This window comes from Phyllostomus discolor, chromosome 7, assembly GCF_004126475.2.
Source record: "Phyllostomus discolor isolate MPI-MPIP mPhyDis1 chromosome 7, mPhyDis1.pri.v3, whole genome shotgun sequence".
Taxonomy (NCBI): domain Eukaryota; kingdom Metazoa; phylum Chordata; class Mammalia; order Chiroptera; family Phyllostomidae; genus Phyllostomus; species Phyllostomus discolor.
The window spans coordinates 41,649,768-41,676,585 of NC_040909.2; the positions used below are offsets into that span (position 1 = coordinate 41,649,768).

At 39.7% G+C, this 26,818-nt stretch overlaps 1 protein-coding gene across 1 annotated transcript; it reads left to right on the forward strand.

Moving 5' to 3' along the window:
• The first annotated feature begins 37 nt into the window (after window positions 1–37).
• On the forward strand, window positions 38–21,577 carry EMC3 (ER membrane protein complex subunit 3). The gene is made up of 8 exons (XM_028518634.2): window positions 38–409; window positions 9,554–9,611; window positions 9,943–10,036; window positions 11,497–11,601; window positions 12,278–12,359; window positions 16,324–16,403; window positions 17,775–17,857; window positions 21,058–21,577. The coding sequence occupies exons 1-8, from the start codon at window positions 255–257 to the stop codon at window positions 21,184–21,186; spliced, it is 786 nt and encodes a 261-aa protein (XP_028374435.1). The 5' UTR covers window positions 38–254; the 3' UTR covers window positions 21,187–21,577.
• Window positions 21,578–26,818: the final 5,241 nt, after the last annotated feature.

A 26,818-nucleotide genomic window follows, 5' to 3' on the forward strand; every position in this document is an offset into this window, starting at 1 on the left:
TCTCTCCCGCCAGGCCTGACGCCACCCTGACGTCACCAAGCCGCGCCGCGCCGTGACTTTAAATTTACACGCCGGAAGTGGACGGCCGGGCGGCCCGGCTTGGGGCAGTGCGCCAGGGCTGGGGCTGCGGTAAGTTCCCGGGCCAGCCAGGCTGAGGGTTTGAGAGGACTCGGAGAGGAGCTTAAGGGGCAGCTCAGGGCCCCAGGGGAAGCGAAACCTAGCTACACCTGGTCAGGAACCGGCGTTCTGTGAAGATGGCGGGGCCTGAGCTGCTGCTTGACTCCAACATCCGCCTCTGGGTGGTCCTGCCCATTGTTATCATCACCTTCTTCGTCGGCATGATCCGCCACTACGTGTCCATCCTGCTGCAGAGCGACAAGAAACTCACCCAGGAACAAGTCTCCGACAGGTCAGTACTTTCCGGATCCGACGACCTCACTCCTCGGTGACCTTGGGCAAGATAGTGCAGTCAGTTTACCTGTTTCCCTCTGCCTGGGTGACCTGGGCTGAGTTACCTGTTTCCTTTCATCTGTCAAATGGAGATAATAACGGGATATGCCTCATAGAGCAGGGGTGGGGACTAAATTTTAGATGATGACTATAAAACCTTTAGCTGGGACGAGTTAAGTGCCCCCCCAAAATGATGTTGTTAATATTGTTAGGCAAGTTGCCAACCCTGGGTGGGATTATCTATAAACTGTAGATACGGTGGATGTGATTATACTCCTTTCACCAAACTACAGTGGTGGTCAGCTGAGATACCAAGTGACCAATGCTTGACAAACATAAAACTGCCATAGAGTGTGAAGAGTTGTAATTATTTCCCCTACTGGTGTGGAGGTAACTTTCTCATGTGCTTCATTACAGTATTTATCTGTGAAGAGAGTTAAGTTGAGATGATTTTAGGTGTTGTCTAGACGTGTGCCTCCTCCATATTAAAATAATAAACATTTTCAATCAGTCATTCTGATTATTTTCAGAGATCACCTCAGTAAATGTTATTATGTCCTTAACACTTCCCTAACATTTTAAAAATATTTTATTTACTTACTTATTTTTAGAGAGAGGGGAAAGAAAGGAGAGAGGGAAAGAAGTATCAATGTGTGGTTGTGTCTTGCACATCCCCTACTGGGAACCTGGTCCACAACCTAGGCATGTGCCTTGACTGGGAATAGAACCAGCAACCCTTTGGTTCGCAGGCCTGCACTCAATGCACTGAGCTACACCAGTCCCAGCCCTAGCATTTATTAATCCCCGTTTTTAACAAAGAGAAGCCTCAGGCTCAGAACTTCCCACAGACAATGGTATCTAGCTAAAATTTAATGATTTTGTTTTGTTTTTATTGTATTTATTTAAACAGTTACTTTCTATTTATGGCAAGTAATACTAGTTTTACATTTGCTTGTAATTTCACGATTTCTTATATAAGTAGAAGAGTTGACATATAAGAAAATACTAAGTTTTTAATAGTACAAGTGCCAGGTGAATAAGATGAAAATAATAACCATGGAACAAGAATGACTGGAGTTTGGGAAGGACTGCTATCATTTTCAGTTGTGTTTCCCAATTATTCTGAGAATAGTAATAATAAACCAATGTTTATTAAGCATTTATTCAATGCAAGGCACTATACTAAGCACTTATATTTATTAACTTATTTAAAATTGAAAACAACTCTGAGGTAGCTGCTTTCCCTTTTTATAGAAGCTAAGGCTTAAGCAGTTCCATGGTCACATATGGTGACTGACATTCAGGCCCTAACACCAAGTCTTCTGGTTCCCAAATCTGGAACTAATTTAATGTTTCTCTCTCCCTCCCTCCCTTCCCCTCTCTCTAAAATCAATAAGCATGTCCCCATGTTAGGATAAAAAATTATTTTCCTTATATTTCTCCCAATTGTTACAAGAGTATTAATTGCCTTTTTTTTTTTAAAGATTTTATTTATTTATTTTTAGGGAAGGAAGGGAGAGGGAGAGAGAGAGAGAGAGAGGGAGGGAGGGAGGGAGAGATAGATAGATAGATGTGCAGTTGCTGGGGGTTATGGCCTGCAACCCAGGAATGTACCCTGGCTGGGAATCGAACCTGGGACACTTTGGTTCCCAGCCCGCGCTCAGTCCACTGAGCTATGCCAGCCAGGGCTAATTGCCTTTTTTTAATGGTACATCAACTATTAATTTCATTTTGGAATATGAAAAGGAGCTTTGGATTCCGGTATCATTCAGAACCATCACTCTAAAATCACATAGTGAACCGGGAGCAAAACTTGTGACAGAGAATCTCGGACAGGAATTGTAGTCAAGAAAATTTAAGTTGGCAGTGAGTCTGACCTGGGTGCAAGTACGGGCACAATATTTCACTATTTTGGCTATTTGGGGAAGGCTACTTAACTTTTCCAGGCTCCCTTTTCTTCAAACGTAAATATGAGTTTAGGATGATCTATCTCAGTGTTACTTTGAGAGTAAAATGAGAACAGTTTATTGGCATCAGTGCATCAATAAATGCTGACCGTCTGAGCTCTCTCCACTTTACATCTTTCTATAGCCTTCCTTTTTGTGGTGAACTGACTTCTTAAGGTTATCTATAAGAGGTAGGATCTGATCAGTTCTGAAACTGACGCCACAGAAAAGTGTTGTACATCTGTCCCTAGTACTAAGGGATACTTAGTTGTGTACTCTTTCTCTCCATCCCATCATTTGACACTCAAAAAAGTTCCACAGATTTCCATAAGACCCTCTAGAGGGCAGTACCACCTACATGAAGAACCACCACTTGAAAGAAAACTCAACATTTCTGGTCATAATTTCTCCATCCCTTAAGTGAGGTAATTGGATCATGCCAGCTCTGACATGGTGTGACTGTACCCCACAAGGTCATCATTTTAACTTAAGTAGAATGCTGATCGCATGATTCTGAACTGGCCAAAGTCCAAGGCAAAAGATGTATTTTAGTTGTAAAACATTCCTCTAAATACAGTATATAAGTTTCCAGTTACCTGAATGATCACAAAATGGGACATTTGGTTTCCTAAATTAAGCTTTTGCTGCCTCAAAACTTAAACAGACCATGTTTGAGATAGAATGTATATAAAAAGTAGTTTTCAAGCTTGAAGAATGTACTGACTCTTTGGAAAGGAAAAAAAAATCCAGATCTTTAAGAATATAGAACTCCAGTTTGAGAAATACTAACTTTAAAAACTAAAGTTTATTTTAAGAAAATGTTTTTCAGTTACAAATTGCCACCATAAAGAAAAGCTTTGTCTTTATAACCAGTACAAGGACTTACTTTTATTTATTTATTTTAATGATTTTATTGTGTTTTTTTAACTACTACTTTTTTAAACAAAATATTTTATTTATTTATTTTTAGAGAGGGAAAGGAGGGAGAAAGAGAGAGAGAGAGAAACATCAATGTGCGGTTGCTGGGGGTCATGGCCTGCAACCCAGGCATGTACCCTGACTGGGAACCGAACCTGCAACACTTTGGTTTGCAGCCCACACTCAATCCACTGAGCTATGCCAGCCAGGGCTAGATTTTATTGTTTTTAGAGAGAGGGGAAGGGAGGGAGAAAGAGGAAGAAAAACATCAATGTGAGAGAGAAACATTGATCAGTTGTGTCTCATACACGTCCTGACCAGGGACTGAACCCACAACCCAGGCATGTTCCCTGATCGGGAATTCAACCAGCAACCTTTCGGTTTGTTGGGAGGACACCCAGCAAACTGAGCCACACCTGTCAGGGCAAAGACTTATTTTTATTTATTCATTTATTTTTAATTTTATTTATAACTTTTTCTTTTTTGAAATTGTTGTTCAAGTACAGTTGTCTCCATTTTCCCCCCACCATTCCCCCCCACCCCAGCCATCCCCACGTCCCACCCTCGATCCCGCCCTGCTTTGGCTTTGTCCACGTGTCCTTTACACATGTTCCTGACAACTCTTCCTCCTTTTCCATCCATTATCCCCTCCCACCTCCCATCTGGTTACTGTCAGTGTGTTCTTAATTTCATTGTCTCTGGTTATATACTTTTTAAGAGATTTTATTTATTTATTTTTAGAGAGAGTGGAAGGGAGGAAGAGAAACATCAATGTGTGGTTGTCTCTCAAACACCCCCTACCAGGTACCGGGCCTGCAACTCAGGCATGTGCCCTGACAGGGAATGGAACCAGTGGCCCTGTGGTTTGCAGGCCTGCACTCAATCTACTGAGCCACACCAGCCAGAGCTCCGGTTATATTTTGCTTGCTTGCTTGTTTTGTTGATTAGGTTCTGCTTATAGGTAAGATCATATGGTATTTGTTTTTCACTGCCTGGCTTTTTTCACGTAGCATAATGCTCTCCAGATCCATCCATGCTGTAGCAAAGGGTAGGAGCTCCTTCTTTCTTTCTGCTGTGTAATATCTCATCATGTAAATGTACCATAGTTTTTGATCCACGCATTTACTGATGGGCACTTAATGTTGCTTCCAGGACTTGGCTATTGTAAATTGCGCTGTTATGAACATTGTGGTGCATAGGTTCTTTTGAACTGGTGTGTCAGGATTCTTAGGGTATGGTCCCAGCAGTGGAATTGCCATGTCAAAAGGCAGTTCCATTTTTAGTTTTCTGAGGAAATTCCATACTGTTTTCCAGTCACTGCACCAGTCTACATTCCCAACAACAGTGTACTAGGGTTCCCTTTTCTCCACAACTTCACCAGCACTTGTTGTTTGTTGATTTGTTTATGATGGCCATTCTTACCATGTGAAATGGTATCTCATTGTGGTTTTAATTGCATCTCTCTGATGTCTAGTGATGCTGAGCATCCTTTCGTATATCTCTGGGCCCTCTGTATGTCTTCCTTGGAAAAGTGTCTGTTCAGGTCCTTTGCTGATTTTTTAGTAATGGAATGAAAGTGCAAATTTAAAAATTTCTTGTAGAATTTGTAGATCTTGGAGAATATATCTGTGGGTCTCAGTTTAAGAAACCGAGGGTTTATAACGTACAGAATAATTTAAGCTTGCTTGATTCAGAGTTCAAATGCCTCTAACAATTCTCAATCCCAATTCTACAAAATTTCTCAGTAGCATATAGGAAATCTAGCTGAATTTCTGTTGGTCACAGTGCCTGCAGGAGTCCTGGGTTATGTACAGTGAACAAATTTTTATTGATCACCTACCATGTACGTTGCACTGCGTTGTATGCTATGGAGTATAAATTAGACAAAGTCAAGGCTCTACTGTCAGAAGTTATAGTCCAAGTGGTAAACATGCAAAGGGAGAACAATGGATACCACTGATCTTATGCTTAGGCTGTGCCAAATACATTGGTAATCATTTTAAATGAGATAATACATATGAAAAACTCAGCTTAAAATCCTTCAGTATTTCCCTCTTGGTCTCTTAAAAATTGTGGTAAAATATACATAACATAAAATTTACCATTAACTATTTAAAAATTTTAAAAAACATTTTATTTATTTATTTATTTATTTTTAGAGGGAGGGTAAGGGAAGGAGAAAGAGGGAGAGAAACATCAATCAGTTGCCTCTTGCATGCCCCCAACTGGAGACCTGACCCGCAACCCAGGCATGTGCTCTCACAGGGAATTGAACCAGTGACCTTTCAGTTCACTGGCCAGCACTCAATCCATTGAGCCACACCAGCCAGGGCCCATTAAGTATTTTTAAGCATACAATTCTATGGTATTAAATACATTCACATTGTTGGGCATCCGCTACCACCATCTACTTCCACAATATTGTCATCATCCTAAACAAAAACTCTGAACCTATTAAATAATTCCTCATTTTCTTTTTGCACTTGTAACCATGATTCTAGTTTCTGTTTCTATGGATTTGACTATTCTAGGTACTTCATGTAAGTGGAATCAGACAATCCTTTTGTGCCTGGCTTATTTCACTTACCATAATGTTTTCAAGGTGTGTCCATAGTGTAGTTATATCACAATTTCAGTCCATTTTACAGCTAAATGAAGTATATAACATGATGACTTCACGTGTATACTTTGTTAATTGATTACCACAATCCAGATGATTACACATGCATCACCTTACATAGATATCTTTTTCCTTTTTTTTTTTTTTTTTTGGCAGCAAGAATACTTAAGGTCTACTCTCAGCAAATTTCAAGTATACTACACAATTTTATTAACTGCAGCCATCCTGTGGTGTGTTAAATCCACAGAGCTTATTCATCTTACAACTAAAGGCTTGTGCCCTTTGACCAGCATCACCCTCCTCCTCCTGCCCCCCAGGAACCACCATTCTACTTCTTTTTTAAAAAATATATTTTTATTGTATTTTTTCCATTACCATTTAGTCCCTTTATACACCATTCCACTCTCTACTTTCTGTTTCTATGAGTTCGACCTTTTCTTATACATAGATTCTATGTATAAGTGAGATCATACATTGTTTGTATTTGGCTAATTTCATTTAGCATAATGCCCTGTAGATTCATCCATGTTATTGTAACTGGCAAAATTTCTTCCTTTCTCATGGCTGAATAATAGTACATTTTATATATATTTTATATATACTTTATATATTTATAAGTATTTGTATATATTTCACATCATCTTGATCCATTCATCTGCTGGTAGACTCTTAGGTTGTTTCATGTTTGGCTGTTGTGAGTAAAGCACAGTGAACACGGGAGTGCAGATAGCCCTTCAACATAGTAATTTAGTTTCCTCCAGGTATGTGCCCAGAGGTGGAATTGCTAGATCATATGTTAGTTCTATTTTAATTTTTTTTTTGCCTTGTGCCTTTTTTAAGTCCTTTTTTTTTTTTTCATTTAAATTATTTTATTGCAGGTCCTGGCTGGCATAGGTCAGTGGATTGAGCGTGGGCTGTGAACCAAAGTGTCGCAGGTTCTATTCCCAGTCAGGGTACATGCCTGGGTTGCAGGCCATGACCCCCAGCAACCGCACATTGATGTTTCTCTCTCTCTCTCTCTCTATCTCCCTCCCTTCTCTCTCTAAAAATAAATAAATAAAATCTTTTAAAAATTATTTTATTGCTGTTCAATTACAGCTGTCTGCATTTTCTCCCCACCTCTCACCCCACCCCAGCCAAACCCACCTCCCTCCCTTGCTTCCACCCTCCCCCTTGGTTTTATCCACATGTCCTTTATAGTAGTTCCTCTCTATTTTTATTTTTTTGAGGAACTTCCGTATCATTTTCATAATGGCTGAACCAATTTAAATTTCCAGCAACAGGGATTCCCTTTCCTCCCCCTTTGCTCTGAAGATAAAGATTAAAATACAGTGGGACCCTTAAAAAGGAAGCAAATCCTATAGTCACATGCTATAACATTGATAAACCTTAAGAACATTATGCTAAGTGAGATAAACCAGGTACAAAAAGATAATAACTACGATTCCACTTTAGGTATCTAAAGTAGTCAAGTTCAATGAAATGGAAAGTAGAACGGTAGTTGCGGGGCAGCAGGGAGAGGGAGAAAAGGGAGTGTTCAGGGGGTGTAGAGTTTCAGTACTACGAGATGAAAAGGTTCTGGAGTTGTTTCATAACAATGTGAATATGCTTAACAATACTGAAGTGTGTGCTTAAAAATGGTTAAGATGGTAAACTTTGTTATGTGTTTTTTGCCACAATTAAAAAGAAGATACATTGGGTCCCATGTGGCCTTGTATAGACTGGCTCTTGCTTACATCTCAAGCCTCATTTTCACCACATTTTCTGTTCTGCCAAAAAAGTTCTCCTTCATCCAGCAAATGGCCTTTACTCAGGTAGGTCCTCAGAGGCATACTGCTTATTATAGCCACAAGGCTTTCGCCTATGCTGTTCCCTCCAGCACTTTGCCAAGGAAATCTCTGCTTATCCTTAAGATTCCAACTTAATCATTCATGCTCAGAAAAGCTTTCTCCGAGACCTTGCCTTCTCAGACTCAGTCAAATATTCCTGTTAGGCATTCCCATCATACCATCCATCTCTCCCTCATAGGACATAATAGGTGAATTTCACATTTATTCCTGTGGTTATTTGATTAATGTCTTTCTCCCCAACTAGACTTTAACCTTCAGGAAATACTTGATTTTTGATCACTTGTTTATATCACCTAACATATATAGGGCACTCAGAAGCTCAAGAATTATTTGTTCAATGAAGATAAATATGTTATTGTACAGAATATGAATAGAGGCATAAGGAATCTCACCCAAGATTATATAGCTAATACATGACAGAGCCAGGATTTGAATATATCTGTCCAACTCCAGGGCTTCAGTTTTTACCCATTATTCTAGACCCAATGATACTTAAACTGCTTGTGGTGAAGGACCATTTTTTTAGTTTTATATTTCCAATCTATCTCAGACTAATGCTTTTATAAAATATGAGACCATGTATTTGGATGTTGTGACAATGTCAAATTACTATAAACATCTCTAAACCCTTATGCTCAGTGTCTGTACTTACCTCATCACAGACCAGCATTGGTACATAGGCCACACTTTGAGTAGCTTCGGACCAGCTCCCAGGGAACAGAACATATTACATGTCAGCTCTGCAAGCCTGTGTATGGAGCAGTCAACTGTATAGTACAGTGAGGGTGGGGAGAGACCACAGAATCCATGAGAACACCAGGGACAGGGAAGAGTTGCATGGAAAAGGTGGAGCTTGAAGAAGGTGTTAAGTCACGATGGGGTAGAATTCGGTGAAGGAGAGGGGCACTAGAGAATTCCCGTCATATGGAGAAAGCTAGAACGAGCATCAGGTGACAAGGGGACCCTAGGGGAACTGGCTGACTGCTTAGAGAAGGGGGGTTATACCGAAAAGTAGAGACTAAACCAAGCACAGTTTTCTTGTATTAATTTCTGTACACAATCTTTTTTTCCAACCTTCAAGAAGGATTTCCATTAACCTAAGGAGGCTTTTTCCCCCATGAAACGACTTTTGAAAACCTAGAAAAAAATGGTATTTTGATCACTGTTCTATTTGCTCTTTGTATCTTAATGCCACCCACTTATGGGATTGCACTCTATTATCTTTAATGGTCAATTATGTTCAAATATCACCAAATAATTTTACTTACTAATTGATAAATGTTTATTGGAGCTTACTAACAGTCTGAATACTGGGTGAAATTTCTACTTGTTGCCTGTCAGATACCATTCTGTCAAGTCCTGGGCTCATTTCTCTACAGGACTTAAAAAGGTAGTTCTTCAGACCTCACCCTTCCTCCCTGCTCCTGCGCACAATCATCTGAGCAGCACTTGATTGCTACTCTTTTCACTCAGTCAGAGCTCCCTCTTAGCTCAAAGGGAGAGAAAGCTGAGTGTTCCAAATGTGTCTCTCTCAGAAATCTTTGTTCAGAAACACAGACACTTCTGAAAAATGCTCTTTTGAAAACCTGATTTGGGTGTTAAATATGTCAGATTGTTTTTAAGGATACTTGTAGTGTGAAAAGTTTCCACACAGGACTGTTGCCAAATAGGCCCTCTCTTGTGTTTAAATAGGTCTTCTACTTTATTCTCTCATTTTCTTCTAGTGTTTCACTTTTTAAAATCTCATTGTTTTGTTTGTATTTTTTCAGTCAAGTCCTAATTCGAAGCAGAGTCCTCAGGGAAAATGGAAAATACATTCCCAAACAGGTACATCTTTTATTAAAAGCCCCACAATTCACTTTTCAGGACAGAAGCTATCTGAATGTTTTATAAGGGACTCTTTGGGGAAAACTGAAGGTTGGCAAGTCAGGAATTAATCTGTGGCCTAGTGGTGTTTGCTGTCACTGTGACCTCGCCCTTCTTAGGAAATTGCTTTTAAATGTGACTCAGCTAAAGTGTCAGCTCAGCTGCCAAGTAGGCTGTCAGCTCTTAGTGTAACAGCATATTCCAAGGGCCTTCTGACTAAACCTCTGGGGAATAATTTGACAATTTGCTATGCTTTGGTTTTGAGATTTAAAAAGCTCTTCTTTTCTATTAGTCTTTCCTGACACGAAAATATTACTTCAACAACCCAGAGGATGGATTTTTCAAAAAGACTAAAAGGAAGGTAGTGCCTCCTTCTCCTATGACTGGTATGTTTATTCCCTTCTCTCATCTTTAAGGAAGATTTTTAACACGAGTGGGGGGATGAGAGGGACTAGAAGGATGTCATTTGATTTGTAAAAGAACAAATTGTAGAAGATAGTAATCTAAGAGAACTTAGGAATCATCTAGTACAGGGGTTTAGGGAAGTTGAGTTATCTTTTTCAAATAAATCTTCTGGGAGCCCCAATATATAAAGTAGATTTAAAAAAGAGCTCTCAGCTAAGGGATTGAGGAGGCTAGAGCCATTTTTCTCTGGGTCTCTCCCGCTTTCTATTCCTCAGGATGCAGGCTATATGGAACACTGCAGGAAAAGCTGGGGCTGCCACCAGTGCCTGCTGCTGTTACTGACAGGTGGCCACCCAGCTTCTGCTTGAATGAGGGGGAGCTTGCACTACTTCCCCAGAGTAGCCGTTTCTTTGTCAGACATGATTTCTTGACCCACCCTACAATTTTTGCTCTAACAGATTTATCACTTTCACAGATTACAGTCATGTGAAAAATACAGCATCTTTACAGCAAAATAAAATGTACTGTTCTGTATTGACTGTCCCCTCATTTTAGTACCCATTTCTTTAGGTGAAATAACCAGTTACTTTAAACCCAGACAGGAGGTACTAGAATTTATTCTAATAAATCTTTTAGAAAACCTACAAGGAACAAAAGACCAGTAAATGTATGAAAAGATACTTGACTTCACTAAAATCTATGAAAAGACCAGTAAATGTATGAAAAGATACTTGACTTCACTAAAATCTATGAAACGCATATTAAAACCAGATGTCCTTTTCATCCCATTAAATTGGTAAAGATTAAAAGGTTTGACCAAAGTCATGGGCAGTTAGGGCCTCTCACTGTTGTTGAAGGACAATCTGACAGTATCGGTCCAGTTTTAAGTGTTCAAAACCCCAACCCTAGAAAGTGTTTGAGTTTCTCTGACAGAAACTCTCACTAAAACATGCAGACTTATGTACATATGAGGTAGTTGTTGGCATCTTCGTTTATTGGAGAAAAAAAATTGGAAACACTCTATAGTTCTACCCAATTGTGATGACTTACCACATTGTGAATTCCTAAGCAGACGTTAAAAATAAGGAGAGATATTATACCAATGTGGAAGTAGCATTCACAATATATTCATTTTTTAAAATTAAGAAGCAGGGTAGTAAGCATAGTATCCCTCTATTCATATATAGAGAAACAAACTGTGTGTGTGTGTGTGTGTGTGTGTGTGTGTGTAAATAAAAAGATAGAAGGATCCTTAACAGTTTCAGGTGTTTAGAGAGCGGGCTTAGAGGAACTGTCTATATCCTGTTTGCATGTCATTTGAATTTTTACAATGAACTGATATTACTTCAATTATCAAATAAATTTAAAATTTACAGAAAATCAGGGGGAAGTCTCTGCCAACAGTGGTAAAATGTGGTGGTCTCTTGTGTTTCCATCTTAGATCCCACTATGCTCACCGACATGATGAAGGGCAATGTAACAAATGTTCTTCCTATGATTCTTATTGGTGGATGGATCAACATGACATTTTCAGGCTTTGTCACAAGTAAGTTCCCACTGACAAGATTCAAGGTTTATTTCATCTGTGCTCCTTTCCCTTCTCCCTGTTCAAAGAAATCAAAGTACTAACATCATGGGTTCTATGTTTTGTAGTAGAAACTGTTAACATCCTTTGAATAACAAAAAGCAAAATATGCTATGATTTTATGGCTCTTATTGCAAACCGTAAGTTCAGAATGTCAGTGCTTTTTTATAACAGATTCAAACGAGTGGTTTGCTAGTTTGTGCCTGAAACTAATTTAGTGTTCTAGTTGAGTGTAGGATAAAGGGAAGCCCATTTCTGGTTTGACTTCAGTTTTTAAGTGTTGGGATGAATCATGTATCTATTGTTTATAAGTTGTTTTGATTTGATTGGAATAAATTTGGTTTCCTAGTAATGCAGTTTTCTGTTTAGATATATTTCACTTTAGGTCCAACAGATTAGTGCAAGTTTCTTTTGAGATTTTAGGTCACAGCTCAGTTTGAGTCCCTGCTTCTTAAGCCATAGATCAGCTGGTGTTCATGGAAGAGTGCCATTTGACTGACTTCTTCAGAAGAAATTTCCTAACGAACTGTATGATACAGAGTTCCCACCTCTTCAGGGAAATAATATATACATTCACAGCTAAACTCTTCTAAAAATAAAGAAGCTAGGAGTAATTGTGAACTTCTTTCTTTGCCAGCCAAGGTCCCATTTCCACTGACCCTCCGTTTTAAGCCTATGCTACAGCAAGGAATCGAACTACTCACACTGGATGCGTCCTGGTAAGAACTTTCTTTTATAAAATAAAAACACATGTCAAACTCTAAAACTGGTATTTCTTAAAGAATAGGATTTCCAATTTCATATTTCACCCGAATAGGTTTTTGGAGTTTTTCTCACTGAAACTCCACTCAAAATGACATGGGCTGATTGTGGCAACTTTTATATGAGTCTAAGTGAAAGACCAGAATGTGTTGGCCTCTTTTCTCTAGATGCTTGAATCTTAGGAGTGCAAGGGTAGATCTATTCACAGCCAAAAAGTTAAAAGATAAATCCAGGAACTTTGGCCAGGGCCAGGCAAACCTTTTAGCAGTACCCTTGGAGTTTATGGGAGTGGATGTTATATTATTTTTTCCAAAATACATTACTGTTAGTAATAACATTAATTCTTTCATTGGTACTGGTCACTGTGCTAGGTGTTTTCCATATTTTATTTTATTTTATTTTTTTTATTTTTTTAATTTTTAAAGATTTTATTTATTTATTTTTAGAGAGGGAAGGGAGGGAAAGAGAGAGAGAGAAACATCAATATGCGGTTGCTGGGGGTTCTGGCCTGCAACCCAGGAATGTACCCTGGCTGGGAATGGAACCCATATTTTATTTTTATCCTCATATCCAGTATTTCACATATTATGAAATAAGTGGAGAAATTGAGATTTAAGACAACAAAGTCTGTCCAAATCCAGCACTCATATTTTATTTACTGCTCTATTTTATTTATTTATTATTTTTAAGTATATTTTATTGATTATGCTATTATAGTTGTCCCATTTCCCCCTTCACTCCCCTCCACCCTATATACCCTCTCCCACCCACTCCCCCCCCTTAGTTCATGTCCATGTGTCACACTTGTAAGTTCTTTAGCTTCTACATTTCTCATACTATTCTTACCCTCCTCCTGTCTATTTTCAACCTACCATCTATGCTACTTATTCTCTGTACCTTTCCCACCCCCCCCCTCCTCTTCCCACTCCCCTGTTGCTAACCCTCCATGTGATCTCCATTTCTGTGGTTCTGTTCCTGTTCTAGTTGTTTGCTTAGTTTCTTTTGGTTTTGCTTTAGGTGTGGTTGTTAATAATTGTGAGTTTGCTGTCCTTTTACTATACATGTGTTTTTTATCTTCTTTTCTTAGATAAGTCCCTTTAACATTTCATAAAATAGGGCTTGGTGATGATGAACTCCTTTAACTTGACCTTATCTGAGAAGCACTTTATCTGCCCTTCCATTCTAAATGAAAGCTTTGCTGGATAGAGTAGTCTGGGATATAGGTCCTTGTCTTTCATGACTTGGAATACTTCTTTCCAGCCCCTTCTTGCCTGTAAGGTCTCTTTTGAGAAATCAGCTGACAGTCTGATGGGAACTTCTTTGCAGGTTACTGTCCCTTTATCTCTTGCTGCTTCTAGGATTCTCTCCTTCATTTTTCCCTTGGCTAATGTAATTATGATGTTCCTTGGTGTGTTTCTTCTTGGGTCCAACTTCTTTGGGACTCTCTGAGCTTTCTGGACTTCCTGGAAATCTATTTCCTTTGCCAAAATGGGGAAGTTCTCCTTTATTATTTGTTCAAAAATGTTTTCAATCTGTTGCTCTTCCTCTTCCCCTTCTGGTACCCCCTATAATTCAGATGTTGGAACGTTTAAAGATGTCCTGGAGGTTCCTAAGCTTCTCCTCATTTTTTTTTTTTAATTCTTATTTCTCCATTCTTTCCTGTTTGGTTGTTTCTTTCTTCCTTCTGGTCCACTCCATTGTTTTGAGTCCCAGTTTCCTTCCCATCACTATTGGTTCCCTGTGCATTCTCCTTCATTTCTTTCATGGTAACCTGCATTTTTTCATCTAATTTGTGACCAAAATCAACCAATTCTGTGAGCTTCCTGATCACCACTGTTTTGAACTGTGCATCTGATAGGTTAGCTATTTCTTGGTTGCTCAAAAGGATGAGTCCTGGGGAATTGATTTGTTCTTCTGTTTGAGACATCCCTCTCTCTCTCTCTCTCTCTCTCTCTCTCTCTCTCTCTCTCTCTCTTTTGGTCTGGTTGCTCCTGTTATGGTGAGGGGTGGAGCCTTAGGTGTTCACCAGGGCTGGGCACCCCAGTTGCTAAATTGTGACATTGTGTATGAGGGCAGGGTCGAGAGGGAACAATGGCAGTAGCTCCGTTCTCTGTGGGACCTCAGTCCCTTCCCTGGGATCCTGGGTTGCACGCTCTGCCCTGTTCCACAATCGCTGCCTCACTGGGTCTGCCAGCTGCTGCTTGCGTACTCAGGGTCCTACCCACTGTGATCTTGCGCACCCCAGATGCCTTACTCGCTCCCGGTTGCCTTATGCACCCAATTATCCCTGTTTTCCGTGCCTGGCTGCTCATCTCTGCCCCTCCTACTGGTCTGGATGAACGGGTCTATTTCAACTTCTTGGCTGTCTGACTTCCATTCAGATAAATTTTCTGTCAGTTCTGGGTGTTATTCTGCCTCTAAGTTGTTGTTGTTCCACTCTTGGTTGTGCGTGGAGGTACGGTGCATCCACCTATGCCTCCGTCTTGGCTGGAAGTCTAGCCCTGATTTTTTTCCTGCTCTATTTTTTTTATAGCAAAATAATAAAACCCAAAATCTGAAAAGCTCTTAGAATACTGCTATAGTATCTAGAACCCAGTATTGCTTCTTCATGTGTTCTCTCCAGACTGTTTTGTCTATGGCTTCCCAGAGACTAGTATTAAAAATGAAGCCAGACAAGAGGAGGAAGAGAAAAACGAGCAATGGGGTCACCAGTGGTAACTTCCCTGAAGTGAGCAAAGCAGTTTCTGGTTGTATGGGTGGGGCAAGGCAGACCAGGTGCTGGGAAAGTCTTAGCTGTGCACGATTCCACTAGAGAAAAGCTATAGTTATTATTATTATGACTTTATTAAACCTTGACCTTCCCGACACATTTGGGCTAAGCAAAAACTTTATGTACGAGAAAAACTTAATTTTTTCTTAGCATCTGTTATTGACATCCTTGTGTGGGTAAAGGAGACTTGAAGACAGGTATACAACAAGCTTACTGCTAGATTTTGACCTACAGCATTATGTAGAGATAGGTTGTTTACTTACCTGGTGGAGTAACCAGAATAGACCCCTGCTGTTGTGTGACTCAAGTATTGGAACCAAGTGTGGATTCTTTCTATCTCTGTATCATTTCTCATTTTCCTTTTACGTCTTGTTATATCCAAGCATATTTATTTTGTGAGGGCAGAGTGGGAAATCTAAGCTAAGGAAAGCTTTGGTAATAAAGTTCCAAACTTGGAATGGCCTTTCCAGTAGCTGTGGTCTTCAGTATTGCAAGTCTTTCCTGAAAGGCATCTCTAATCCTTTCCTGAAATATGAAAGCAACTGACACTTGTGATTTCCTCTAGAGGATAGGACTCGGGACTTTAATTTTATGTACTTCTGTACTGTTTGCATTTGTTATTTATAGCAAGTGTGTTGTTTTTATTAAAAATAAAATAGCCCTGGCTGGTGTAGTGTCCCAGGTTCGATTCCCAGCTAGGGTACATGCCTGGGTTGCAGGCCATAACCCCCAGCAACCGCACATTGATGTTTCTCTCTCTCTCTCTCCCTCCCTTTCCTCTCTAAAAATAAATAAATAAAATCTTTAATAAATAAATAAATAAATAAATAAATGGTTTGAAAGCCCATTATGTAGAAAGTAAAGTAAGCAAAGCTTACATTCCCTGATTAAATGGAAGCATACCAGATGTAAATTCAGTCCCTGCTACTGAGGCAGAATTTATTACATAACTCTAACAGTTTACCTATAGTAAGCTATAAGTATTTGAAAGACTGCCTTCACAACTTGTATTTCATTTTGGTTGTACTTTGAATGAATATAGCTTACCCCAGGTGATTTCTTTACATATTCTGGACAACTTTGGGTGTTAGAAAAGTGTGAACTACAATAATTCTGACGTAACTACCTATATTGTTTCACTTTTGCTTTAGGGTGAGTTCTGCATCCTGGTACTTCCTCAATGTATTTGGGCTTCGGAGCATTTACTCTCTGATTTTGGGCCAAGATAATGGTAAGGAATACATCAGATTTAATAAGCAAATACTTTGGACTGGCTGGTGTGGCTCAGTTGGTTGGAGCATTATCCTGTAACCAAAAGGTTGTGGTTTGGGGCACATGCATACCCTGGTCAGGGTGCATATGGGGGGCAACCAGTCGATGCTTCTTTCTTACATCAGTGTTTCTCTCCCTTTCTCTATCTCTAAAAGCAATGAAAAAAAATCCTCTGGAGAGGATAATAAACAAATACTATGATAGATGAATCATCCATGCCATAGTCAGAAAAATCATGTAGGCTGTGCTATTTGTTAGCATAGTCAAATACAATGCTTTATTCTTTAAATTTGTTTTTATGTTTCTGAGGTATTTTGAAATAGTCTGAAAAATTCCAGGCTCAACCTTGTCTGGTGTGGCTCAGTAGATTAAGTGCCAGCCTGTGAACCAAGGGTCACCCGTTCAATTTCCAGTCAGGGCACATGCCTGGGTTGCAGCCAGGTTCCCCAGTAGGGGGCGCACGAGAGGCAACCACACACTGATTTTTCTCTCCCTCTTTTTCTCCCTCCCTTCCCCTTGATCTAAAAATAAATTTTAAAAAGTTTTAGGGTCAAACTGAAGGTCTTAATTCTCTGTGGCAATAACAAGGACAGTCATAGCGCTCCAGTGTGATACCTACAAGTAGGCATACAGCACTAGCAATGTGAGCCTGTAAACCTGAAGCTGAAAGAAGGCCTGGTTTGATCAGTTAGTTCACGCAGGGGTGTTCAACGTTTTGGCATCTCTGCGCCACACTGGAAGAAGAGTTGTCTTGGGCCACACATTACATAGATTGTGACATGTTATCACAAAAATCTCATAATGTTTTGAGTAAACTTACGATTTTGTGTTGGGCCACTTTCATAGCCATCCTGGGCTGCATGTTGGACACCCCTGGTAGAGTTCTTGCCAGTACCTGTCCTGGCTGTCTTACTCAATGGCTGGGATCCTAGGCAAGTCACTGAACCAGTTTAATCCTCTGTTGTAAAATAGGAACTTTAATCATTAACTTCAGGGTTTGTTGTTAGGCATGGATAAGGTAGAATATATAAAGCATTTAGTGAAGCACTTGGCATTAGCACTCGATCAGTAACCAGTGGCTGTTGTTATCGTTTAGTTTGAAGTTTAGTGCTTCCTTTAGTTATCTTTCTTCTACATTTTTATCCCCGTTTTTCAGGAGAGGTGAAGTGACTTTTCCAGGGTCACATAGCCAGTGTGAGGTAGGGCCAGTCAGTGAATCTGTCACATGGTTCTCTAACTCACTACTGAGCATCTGCAAGTTTTGTGTAAGGACTGTTCCTCAGTGTACTGCTGAGCCCTGGCACTCATGTAGGTACATCTCACCCTGCAGCCGCTGACCAATCACGGATGATGCAGGAGCAGATGACTGGAGCAGCCATGGCCATGCCTGCAGACACCAACAAAGCTTTCAAGGTACATTCACTTCTAGCTTCACTGAAGCTCCCAAAGGTGTTTACTAGAGTCACTTTAAAGATGGGTTCCCTGAAGTGAGTGTAGTATGTATTGTCTTATTATTTAAATTTAAATTTAGCAAAAATATATTTTAGTTTATATGTCTCTTTTTCCTGAGTGAATCATCTGTTAAGGAAATCGAAGATTCTTGGTACTTTCATTGGTTTTTAAATGGTCACCAAATTTAATCTACACTGTAAGTGAAGCTGTAAAAACAGTCCACTCAGAGGCACCAGATAAACATTTGGAATATTTTTTAACTTTTTAGGACCCTGTCCTATAGACATCAATATAAATTACATTTTTAAAAAATCAGTAAATAGAGCCTTTTAATGAAATGATTTTGTAATTTATAAAATACAGATATAATTTATATACAGTGAAATCTCAATAATTTCTCTTCACAAGAAACTAGAAATAGAAAGGAACTTGCTCATCTTGTTGAAAGGCATGTGTGAAAAACCCAACAACTTACATCATACTCATACTGCAAGCTTTTCATCTAAGATCAGGAACAAGACAAGGATATCCAGCCCTGGCCAGGTGCTCAGTTGGTTAGAGTGTCTTTCTGATACGCTAAGGTTGTGGGTTCAATCCCTGGTCAGGGCACATACAATAATTAACCAAAATGATTGTGAATGAGTGACAAATCGATGTTTTTTCCCCTCTCTCTGTCTCTAAAATCAGTCAGTCAATAAAAAGACAAGGATGTCCACTCCTGCCACTACTATTCAACATTGTACTGGATGTTCTAGCCAGGAAATTTAGTTAAGAAAAAGAAGTAAAAGGCATTCAGATTACAAAGGAAGAAATAAAACTATCTTTGTAGAAGACATAGTCTTGTATATCCTAAGAAATCTCTCCCCCCCAAAAAATCTATTAGAGCTAGTAAACAAATTCAGCAAGATTTTAGTATACGGGGCCAATATACAAAAATCACTTGTATTTCTATACACTGTTAATAGAGAATCTGACACTGAAATTAAGAAAACATTTCCTTTTACAATACTATCAAAAAGAATGAAACACTAAGGAATAAACTTAACAAAAGAAATACAAAACTTGTACACTGAAAATGACAAACATTGCTGATGAAATTAAAGAATGACTGAATGAATGATTAGAAAACAATATTGTCAAGATGGTAGTACTCCCAAAATTGCTCCTTAGAGTCAATGTAAAACCTGTCAGGATTCCACCTACCTTTCTTGCAAAAATTGACAGGCTAATCTTCTGTTCATATGGAATTGAAAGGGACCTCTAGTAGCCCAAACAATGTTGAATAAGAATAAAGTTAGAGGATTCTGATTTCTGGTTTTTAAATCCTACTTCAGAGGTACAGTAGTCAAAACAGTGGGATTAGCATAGAGATAGACATAGACAGATCAATGGAACAGAACTGAGAGTTCAGAAATTAGCCCATATCAATTGACTTTTGACAATGGTGCCAAAACAATTCAGTGGGAAAAAGAATAGTCTTAACACTGGGCTCAGAGTTTGGGTTTTAGGGGATTAAAAATTTTAGAAGTAAATAGTGGTGATCTCACAACATTGTGAATGTAATTAATGCCACTGAATTATATACTTAAAGTGGTTAAAAGTGGCAAATTATATATATATATTTTTTACCACAATAAAAAATGTTCTAATAAAAAAATTTAAATGGGTCAAAGACCTAAATACAAGAGCTAAACTATAAAACTCTTAGAAGAAAGCATAGGTGTAAATGTTTATGACCTTAAATTAGGCACTGACTTATATATCACATTAAAAGTGCAAGCAACAAAAGGAAAAAAATAGGTAAATGGGACTTTGTCAAAATGGAAACTTTTGTACTTCAAAGGACACCATCAAGAAAGTGAAAAGACAAGACAACCCACAGCATCGGAAAAAATGTTTGCAAATTGTGTATTTGATAAGGGCCTAGTGTTCAAAATAAAAAGCTATCAGAAAACTCTAAGAACTCAGCGGTAAAAGACAACTCAATTAAAGAATGGGCAAAGGTTTTGAATAAACATTTTTCCAAATAAGATATACAGATACCCAATAATCTCATAAGAAGGAGCTCAACATCATTGGCCATCAGGGAGATACACACCAAAACCACAATGAGATACCACTTCACACTCACTCAGACAGTAATAATGAAAAAGTTGCACAATAACAAGTGTTGACAAGGATGTGGAGAAATTGGAACCTTCGTATGGTGGTAATGGTGAAGCCACTTTGGAAAGCAGTTTTTAGCCTTTCTTCAAAAAGTTACAAATAATTACCATATGACCCAGCAATTTCATGCTTAGATAAATACCCAAGAAAACTGAAAATATATGTCCACACAAAAACTTATACAAGAATGTTCAGAGTACTAGTCATAATTGTAAAAAGAAAAAAATAAGCAGACCAGATGTCCATCATCTGATGTACAGAAAAACAAAATGGAGCACTTTGGTATATGTGTACAGTGCCTGGGGAGCGGGATATGTACAGTGGAACACTGGGCCATAAAAAGGGGTGAGTATTGAATCATGCTACAACAGGAAGGAACCTTGAAAACCAGTAATAAAAGGCCACGGTATTATGTCCAGAATAGATGAATCCAAACATGTAAAATAAAGTGGTTGTGGGAGAGGGATAAGGAAGTGTGTCTGCTGTTTGATATGGAGTTTCTTTTTCTGGTGATGAAAGTATTCTGGCATTAGGTAGTGGTGATGGTTGCACATCTTTGTGAATATGCTAAAAAGCACTGAATATTAAAAGGGTGAATTTTATGCCATGTGAAATACAATTTTTTTAAGGAACACAACCATGAACTAACATTTGTATTGCATGTCAAATTTCATAAAGCATATTTTTAAAGCCTACTAATTAAAGGCAGAGTATTCAGCATTAACAGACTATTTGAGAAATGTAATTAGTTACTAGCTCCAGTGACCTTGAACAAATATTTTACTTTTCTTACTTTTAGTCTCCTTGTCTGTAAATTGGGGTTGGAGTGGGTGGGGTGATGTCAGCACCTACCTCATAGGACCCAGTGAGTTTATACATGTAAGTAGCCTAACCCAGCTCCTGGCCCAGAGTAGATGCTCATGAAAGGTCAGCAGTGCTCTTAGAAACAGCCCTTCTGCCCCTCTCTCCCTGCCCTGGTGTTCTTTCCTTTGCAGACAGAGTGGGAAGCCTTGGAGCTGACAGATCACCAGTGGGCCCTAGATGATGTTGAAGAGGAACTCATGGCCAAAGACCTCCACTTTGAAGGCATGTTCAAAAAGGAATTACAGACCTCTATATTCTGAAGACCAAGCAGGAATTAGCAGTGTCAGGAACTCGGGGTAGTGCTTAACCTTGTAACTTTCATTTGAGCCGGAGCCTCTTGGAATAAAAAGGAGGATGCATGAGCTGGCGGGTGTGCAGCAAGGATCATTCTTGTCTGAGCCAGTTCCCCTTTATGTTTGAAACTAGAGGAATATGTGCTGGGTGACTTACCCGGAAAGAGCTATTTTTAAAATGTTCTAAATTTTCCATCTGGTGACTCTAGTAATGAAATTCAGAGAAAGGGGGAAAACTCAAGCTAGTGATAATATATAAAACTTAGCAAAAATACAGTCTTTGGAAAAGGTGTTGTCAGTTATACCTAATTATTATGTGTAGTCAGCCTGACTTCTAACCACAGTAGACTCCTGTTTTCTTGGGATCCAAACACCCTGTATTTTACCTTTTATTTTTTGTTAGTATTTTTATAACTTTCTTTACACAAATAATACAGTTTCATTACAAAAATTTAAGAACTGTGGATGAGCAAAAAGCGAAGCTCTCTGTGTTGTTCATTTTGAGCCTACAGAATAACAAATAGCAAAGGGGTCAAACCTTATTCAGATAAACTTTTTTCAGAGTGAATACCCAGGGCTAGGACAGACTTAGTAAAACGTTGCTATCTCATAACACTGTCCCGTGAAAATCAGTGACGGTGAGACACTGCCGGATTCTCAAGTGCCTTTGGGATCATTAAAGACAGGTTAAATAATGTGAGGTCTTCATCCGGAGTTCAGAATATATCAAGTCCATTGACAAATCAATGGTGCTGTACCGTATATGGCTTCTCGGTGGAATCAAAGACCGTATTTCCCAGTTATTCTGCATAAGAGAGGGTTTCTGTGTCACTGTACAAAGGGAAAGAGGGCGATTGAGGGCAGGCATAGTTAAGGGTTGCCCAGGAATCATTCTGTCTAGATTAACTCCCAGGGAAGTGGCCCAGTGCCATTTCAGTACTAAGACTGGAATGTAATTTGCATGTTGAACACTGTAATCAAGAACAAACAACTCTTGACTCTACAAATTAAACCATCCTGTTTTCTTTGCCTGGAAAAATGATGTTTCTGTGGGTCATTAACCCCATGTGACAGTAGTTAGGAGTGTTGACTGTGGAGCAGTACTGGGGAGTCTAAGGTGAAAAAGTGATCCTTGCCCTCGATGAACTCATGAGACACATAAGAAATTGGTGGTTCTTAATTTTGGGGCCACAGAACCTCTTCGAGAATCCAATGAAAGCTCCGACCCTGTCCTTTAGAGTAATGCATGTGGATACAGACACAAATTTCTCAGTGCATTGGTAGACCCCCCTGAAGCCTATTCATTGTGACCCATAGGCCCAAGGTAAGAAACACAGATATTTAAAATAGCTGCTTAGTCCTGGCTCAGTGGATTCTCAGTGGATTGAGTGCTAGCTGGTGAACCACAGGGTTGTTGGTTCGATTCCTAGTCAGGGCACATGCCTGACTTGTGGACCAGGTCCCCAGTTGGGGGTGTGTGAAAGGCACCACACATTGATGTTTCTCTCCCTCTCTTTCTCCCTTCTCCTCTCTCTGAAAATAAATAAATAAAATCTTTTTAAAGTGTCGGGAAATTAAAATAAAGTAGCTGCTTAAATGAAATATGAAAAGACCAAGGGTTCACAGGAGAGCTAATGTTTGACCAGGACCTTGAAAGAGTTCAATACAGAAGAACATCCAAGTGGAGGGGACAGAACCAGCAAAGGCCCACAGATTAAAATGTCCACAGTTCATTGCACCCCGGGGTAGAGGGAGTGGTGTGGTTCATATGGAAAGGTCAAGATTGGGGCAGAATGCAGTAAATGACTGGGGACTGAATGAAGTCACCCTTGTTCTCACAAGTCATCCTCAGCATTTCAGTCTGCCTCTTCTCCCCACACAGAGTTTGTCTTTTTCCCTGTGTTTGGGTGGGTAAAATGTGAGACATCTGACCCTTCGTGTTGGTAGTGAATGCCCATGTGCTTGGCACCAGCAAGTCAAAAGGAAAAGCCACTTGTTTTAGCAGGCCTTCTCAGAACCAGCACCCAAGTTCAGGGAGTGATGCTTATCGTGTGTGTTTCTTGGACTTCAGTTTTAGCCAGGGTACTAAATTAGCATTTTATCATTTCCATCAACCTGGACTTATCCCCCAAAACCATTTAGGACAATCTGAAAAGTTCACATACTGATCGTGGTATGGAAGGAACCTTGTATGGAAGGCTAAATATTAACAGTCGACTGCACAACACAACTCAGAGAAATAATGACAGATTTGAGGACAGCAGGTAAATTTGCACTTAGGGGTAAGTCAGTGTGGTTCCTTTGTTCCATAAGGAGTGTGTATATGAAGTGTTTTAGATGTGTGTATATGAAAGACGTGGAGGATTACTAATTATGTGAGGAATCTTGCAGTTGCAAGTGACAGAAATTGAACTTAACCTGGCTTAAGCAGGTTTTTTTAAAGAAGAAAAGTAAATTGGCTCAACTAAAATGCCTGTCCCTGGCAGGGTCGCTCAGTTGGTTGGAGCATTGTCCTGATACACCAAGGTTGTAGGTTTGATCTCTGGTCAGGGTACGTACAAGAAGCAACCAACAAATGCATACATAAGTGGAACAACAAATAAATGTTTCTCTCTCTTCCCCTTCTTCTCTCCTTCTAAAATCAGTAAATAAAATGTTCAGTAGTATCTTGGCTTCAAGTACAGCTGGATCCAAGGCCTCAAATGTCATTGGGGCTTAGTTTTTCTCAAGTATGCTTTTTTCTGTTTTCAGGGAGTCTCTTCTCATGGAGACACCAGCTTAGTAACCCCAATGAAGAGAAAGCACCCCTTTCTGAACAATTTCAGTAAAAATCAGGGTAATGGACATGATCTGGGTCATGTGCAAATTCCAGAAATTATTTAGCCCCACCTAAATTACAAGAATTGAAGATGGGATAGGAATGATTCCCTAAAGGACAACAGGTATAGTTGCCAGAAGAAAATGGCATGGGTATTGTGCAAGAAAAACAATAGTGTTTTACCCTTTAGTCACCCAAACTGTCTGGAATGTTTCCAAAAGGAGGTAATGTCCCTGTCCAGTGACTGTCAAACCATCCTGGGTGGTCAGGGAAGGCTTTCTAGCAGAAGTGTCATCTCAAGATGTGAAGGGTCACAAGGAAATACACAGAGCCAGGGAAATAATATAAGGAAAGACTATACAAGCAAAGATGACAATGTGTGCAAGGTCCCCAAAGCAAAGGTGGTGGGTGTTTTCACAAAACTGAAATAAGACCTTTGTGACCCCTGGAATGGAGAGAATAAAAAAGTTCAGTTGAGTATCATCCCACAAACCAAAAGGTCAGCGCTTTGATTCCCAGTCAGGGTGTATGCCTGGGTTGCATTTGCAGGGAGAGGCAACCAATCGATGTTTCTCACTGCAGTGTTTCTCTCCCTCTCTTCCTCCCTTCTCTCTAAAAATAAATAAAATCTTCTTTTAAAAAAAGAGACATGATGAGTGTTATGCTGTACACTTTAAGTAGTTGGTATGTTAATTATATCTCAGTAAAGCTGCTTAAAAAAAAAGAAACACACACACACACAACACGATTCCATGAGCAGAGCCAGATGGCAGAGAGCTTGTAAATCATCCTTCAGAGAGAAACTTGATCCTGACGTGGCAGTGGCAGCCTTGGGAAGGACTGATGTGAAGGGATTTGCTGCTAGGTGGAGAAAGGAATGGAGTGTAACATGGGGGGGGGGGGGGGATGTGAGGGTGATGGTGAGATGGCAGCGAGATCAGAGGAGAGTGGGGACGGGGAGTTGAGACCCTTTTGATGATTAGCTCCTGCTTTTTAACCCAGTGTGTGACTTTGCGTAAGGCACTTCCCCTCTCAAGGCCTCAGTCTTCTGTCTGTGAAAAGTAGATCATATGGTGGCAGCATCTCTGGGAAACTGTCTAGCAGTTCCTCAAAAAGTTAAAGTTTCTTTGTGATCCAGCAATTCCACTCCTAGGTCGATGCGTAGCCAAGATAAATGAAAACATATGTTCACACACAAAATACATGAGTGTTTTTCGAGTGTTATTTATAAGAGCCAAAGTAGACACAACCCAAATGTCCATCAACTACTGAATAATAATAAAATATGGTACATCCATACAATGCAATATTAGCAATAAAAAGAATGAAGTGCTAACTTAACCTATGACATGGATGAACCTAGAAACACACTTAATGAGAACCAATCACAAAAGACTATATACGATTCACTTTTATGAAATGTCCAGAATAGGCAAATCCATACAGACAGAGGAAGGATATTCGTGGTTGCCAGAGCTGGGGGCAGGAGAATGGAGAGTGATTGCTCATGGGTACAGGTTTTTTTGGGGGGTAATGAAAATGTTCTAAAATTGAGGGTGGTGATAGTTGCACAACTTTAAATATACTGAAAATAGTACACTTTAAGCAGGTGAATTTTATGTATGTGAATTATATCTTATTAAAGCTGTTAAAAGTGGAGAGGGATCATAAGCCCTTTGCAGATGACATCAAGATCTCATGATGATGGCTATGAAAGGCTCTTGTAGGCTCACCAGACTGAAGAGGGAGGCATCAAGAAGACAGACTGGTGCAAAGGGCGTCTGGGGTCAGCCAACATATTCCTGAACTTCTCATGTTCTTTAGCTGCCCCCTGCCCAGCCGCCACTCCTGCTCACCCTGCTGTCACCCTGGTCCCATCACCCCACCTCCCTTCCAAGTCTTTAACTCTGCCTCACTGGAGACAGCCCGGGAAAGTCAACAGGGTTCAGAAAACTGAGTTCTCTCTCTGTGCCCCTCCAAGATGGGCTAGTACCCATTAAATAAAATATTTTATTTCTGCAGTCGGCTCACAAAATGCACAACCAGCTCCATGCAACATTTTCCTTTCCCCCATTTCTTTGTGAATTTCTTTTTCACTGCTTAGTATGGACAATTTCAAACATACACAAGAGTGGAGAGAAGTATGATGAGGTACCCATCACCCTACTTTAATAATTATCAATATTTGCTAATCTTTTATGTATCTCCCAATGTCTTTTTTTTTTCCTGGGATTTTAAAAGTAAATCCATGGTACAATATCATTTCACACAAAAACATTTTTACTCTTGTTTTCTTTAAACTTTTTAAAAGGTTTTATTTATTTTTAGAGAGAAAGGAAGGGAGAGAGAAACAGAGGGTGAGAAACTTCAATGTGTGGTTGCCTCTCATATGTCCCCAGCTGGGGACCTGGCCTGCAACCCAGGAATATGCCCTGACTGGGAATCCAACTGGGAATCCTGAGGTTCACATGCCGGTGCTCAATCCACTGAGCCACACCAGCCAGGGCACAAAACATTTTAGTAAGTATCTAACATAAGGATTTAAAAAAACATAATCCACAATGCCATTATCTCACCTAATTAGACACTCCTTAGTATGTTCTAAGGCCCAGTCCATGTTTAAATTTCTCCCATTTTGTTAATAACATGCCTTTGAGCCCTGGCTGGCGTAGCTCAGTGGATTGAGCGCGGGCTGCGAACCAAAGTGTCGCAGGTTCGATTCCCAGCCAGGGTACATGCCTGGGTTGCAGGCCATAACCCCCAGCAACCTCACATTGATGT

Coding starts and splice junctions, on each gene's coding strand:
- EMC3 (XM_028518634.2), top strand. CDS start 255: ATGGCGGGGCCTGAGCTGCTGCTTGACTCCAACATCCGCCTCTGGGTG. Junction 9,612..9,942: donor GAAAATACATTCCCAAACAG/GTACATCTTTTA, acceptor CTTTTCTATTAG/TCTTTCCTGACACGAAAATA. Junction 11,602..12,277: donor ATTTTCAGGCTTTGTCACAA/GTAAGTTCCCAC, acceptor TTTCTTTGCCAG/CCAAGGTCCCATTTCCACTG.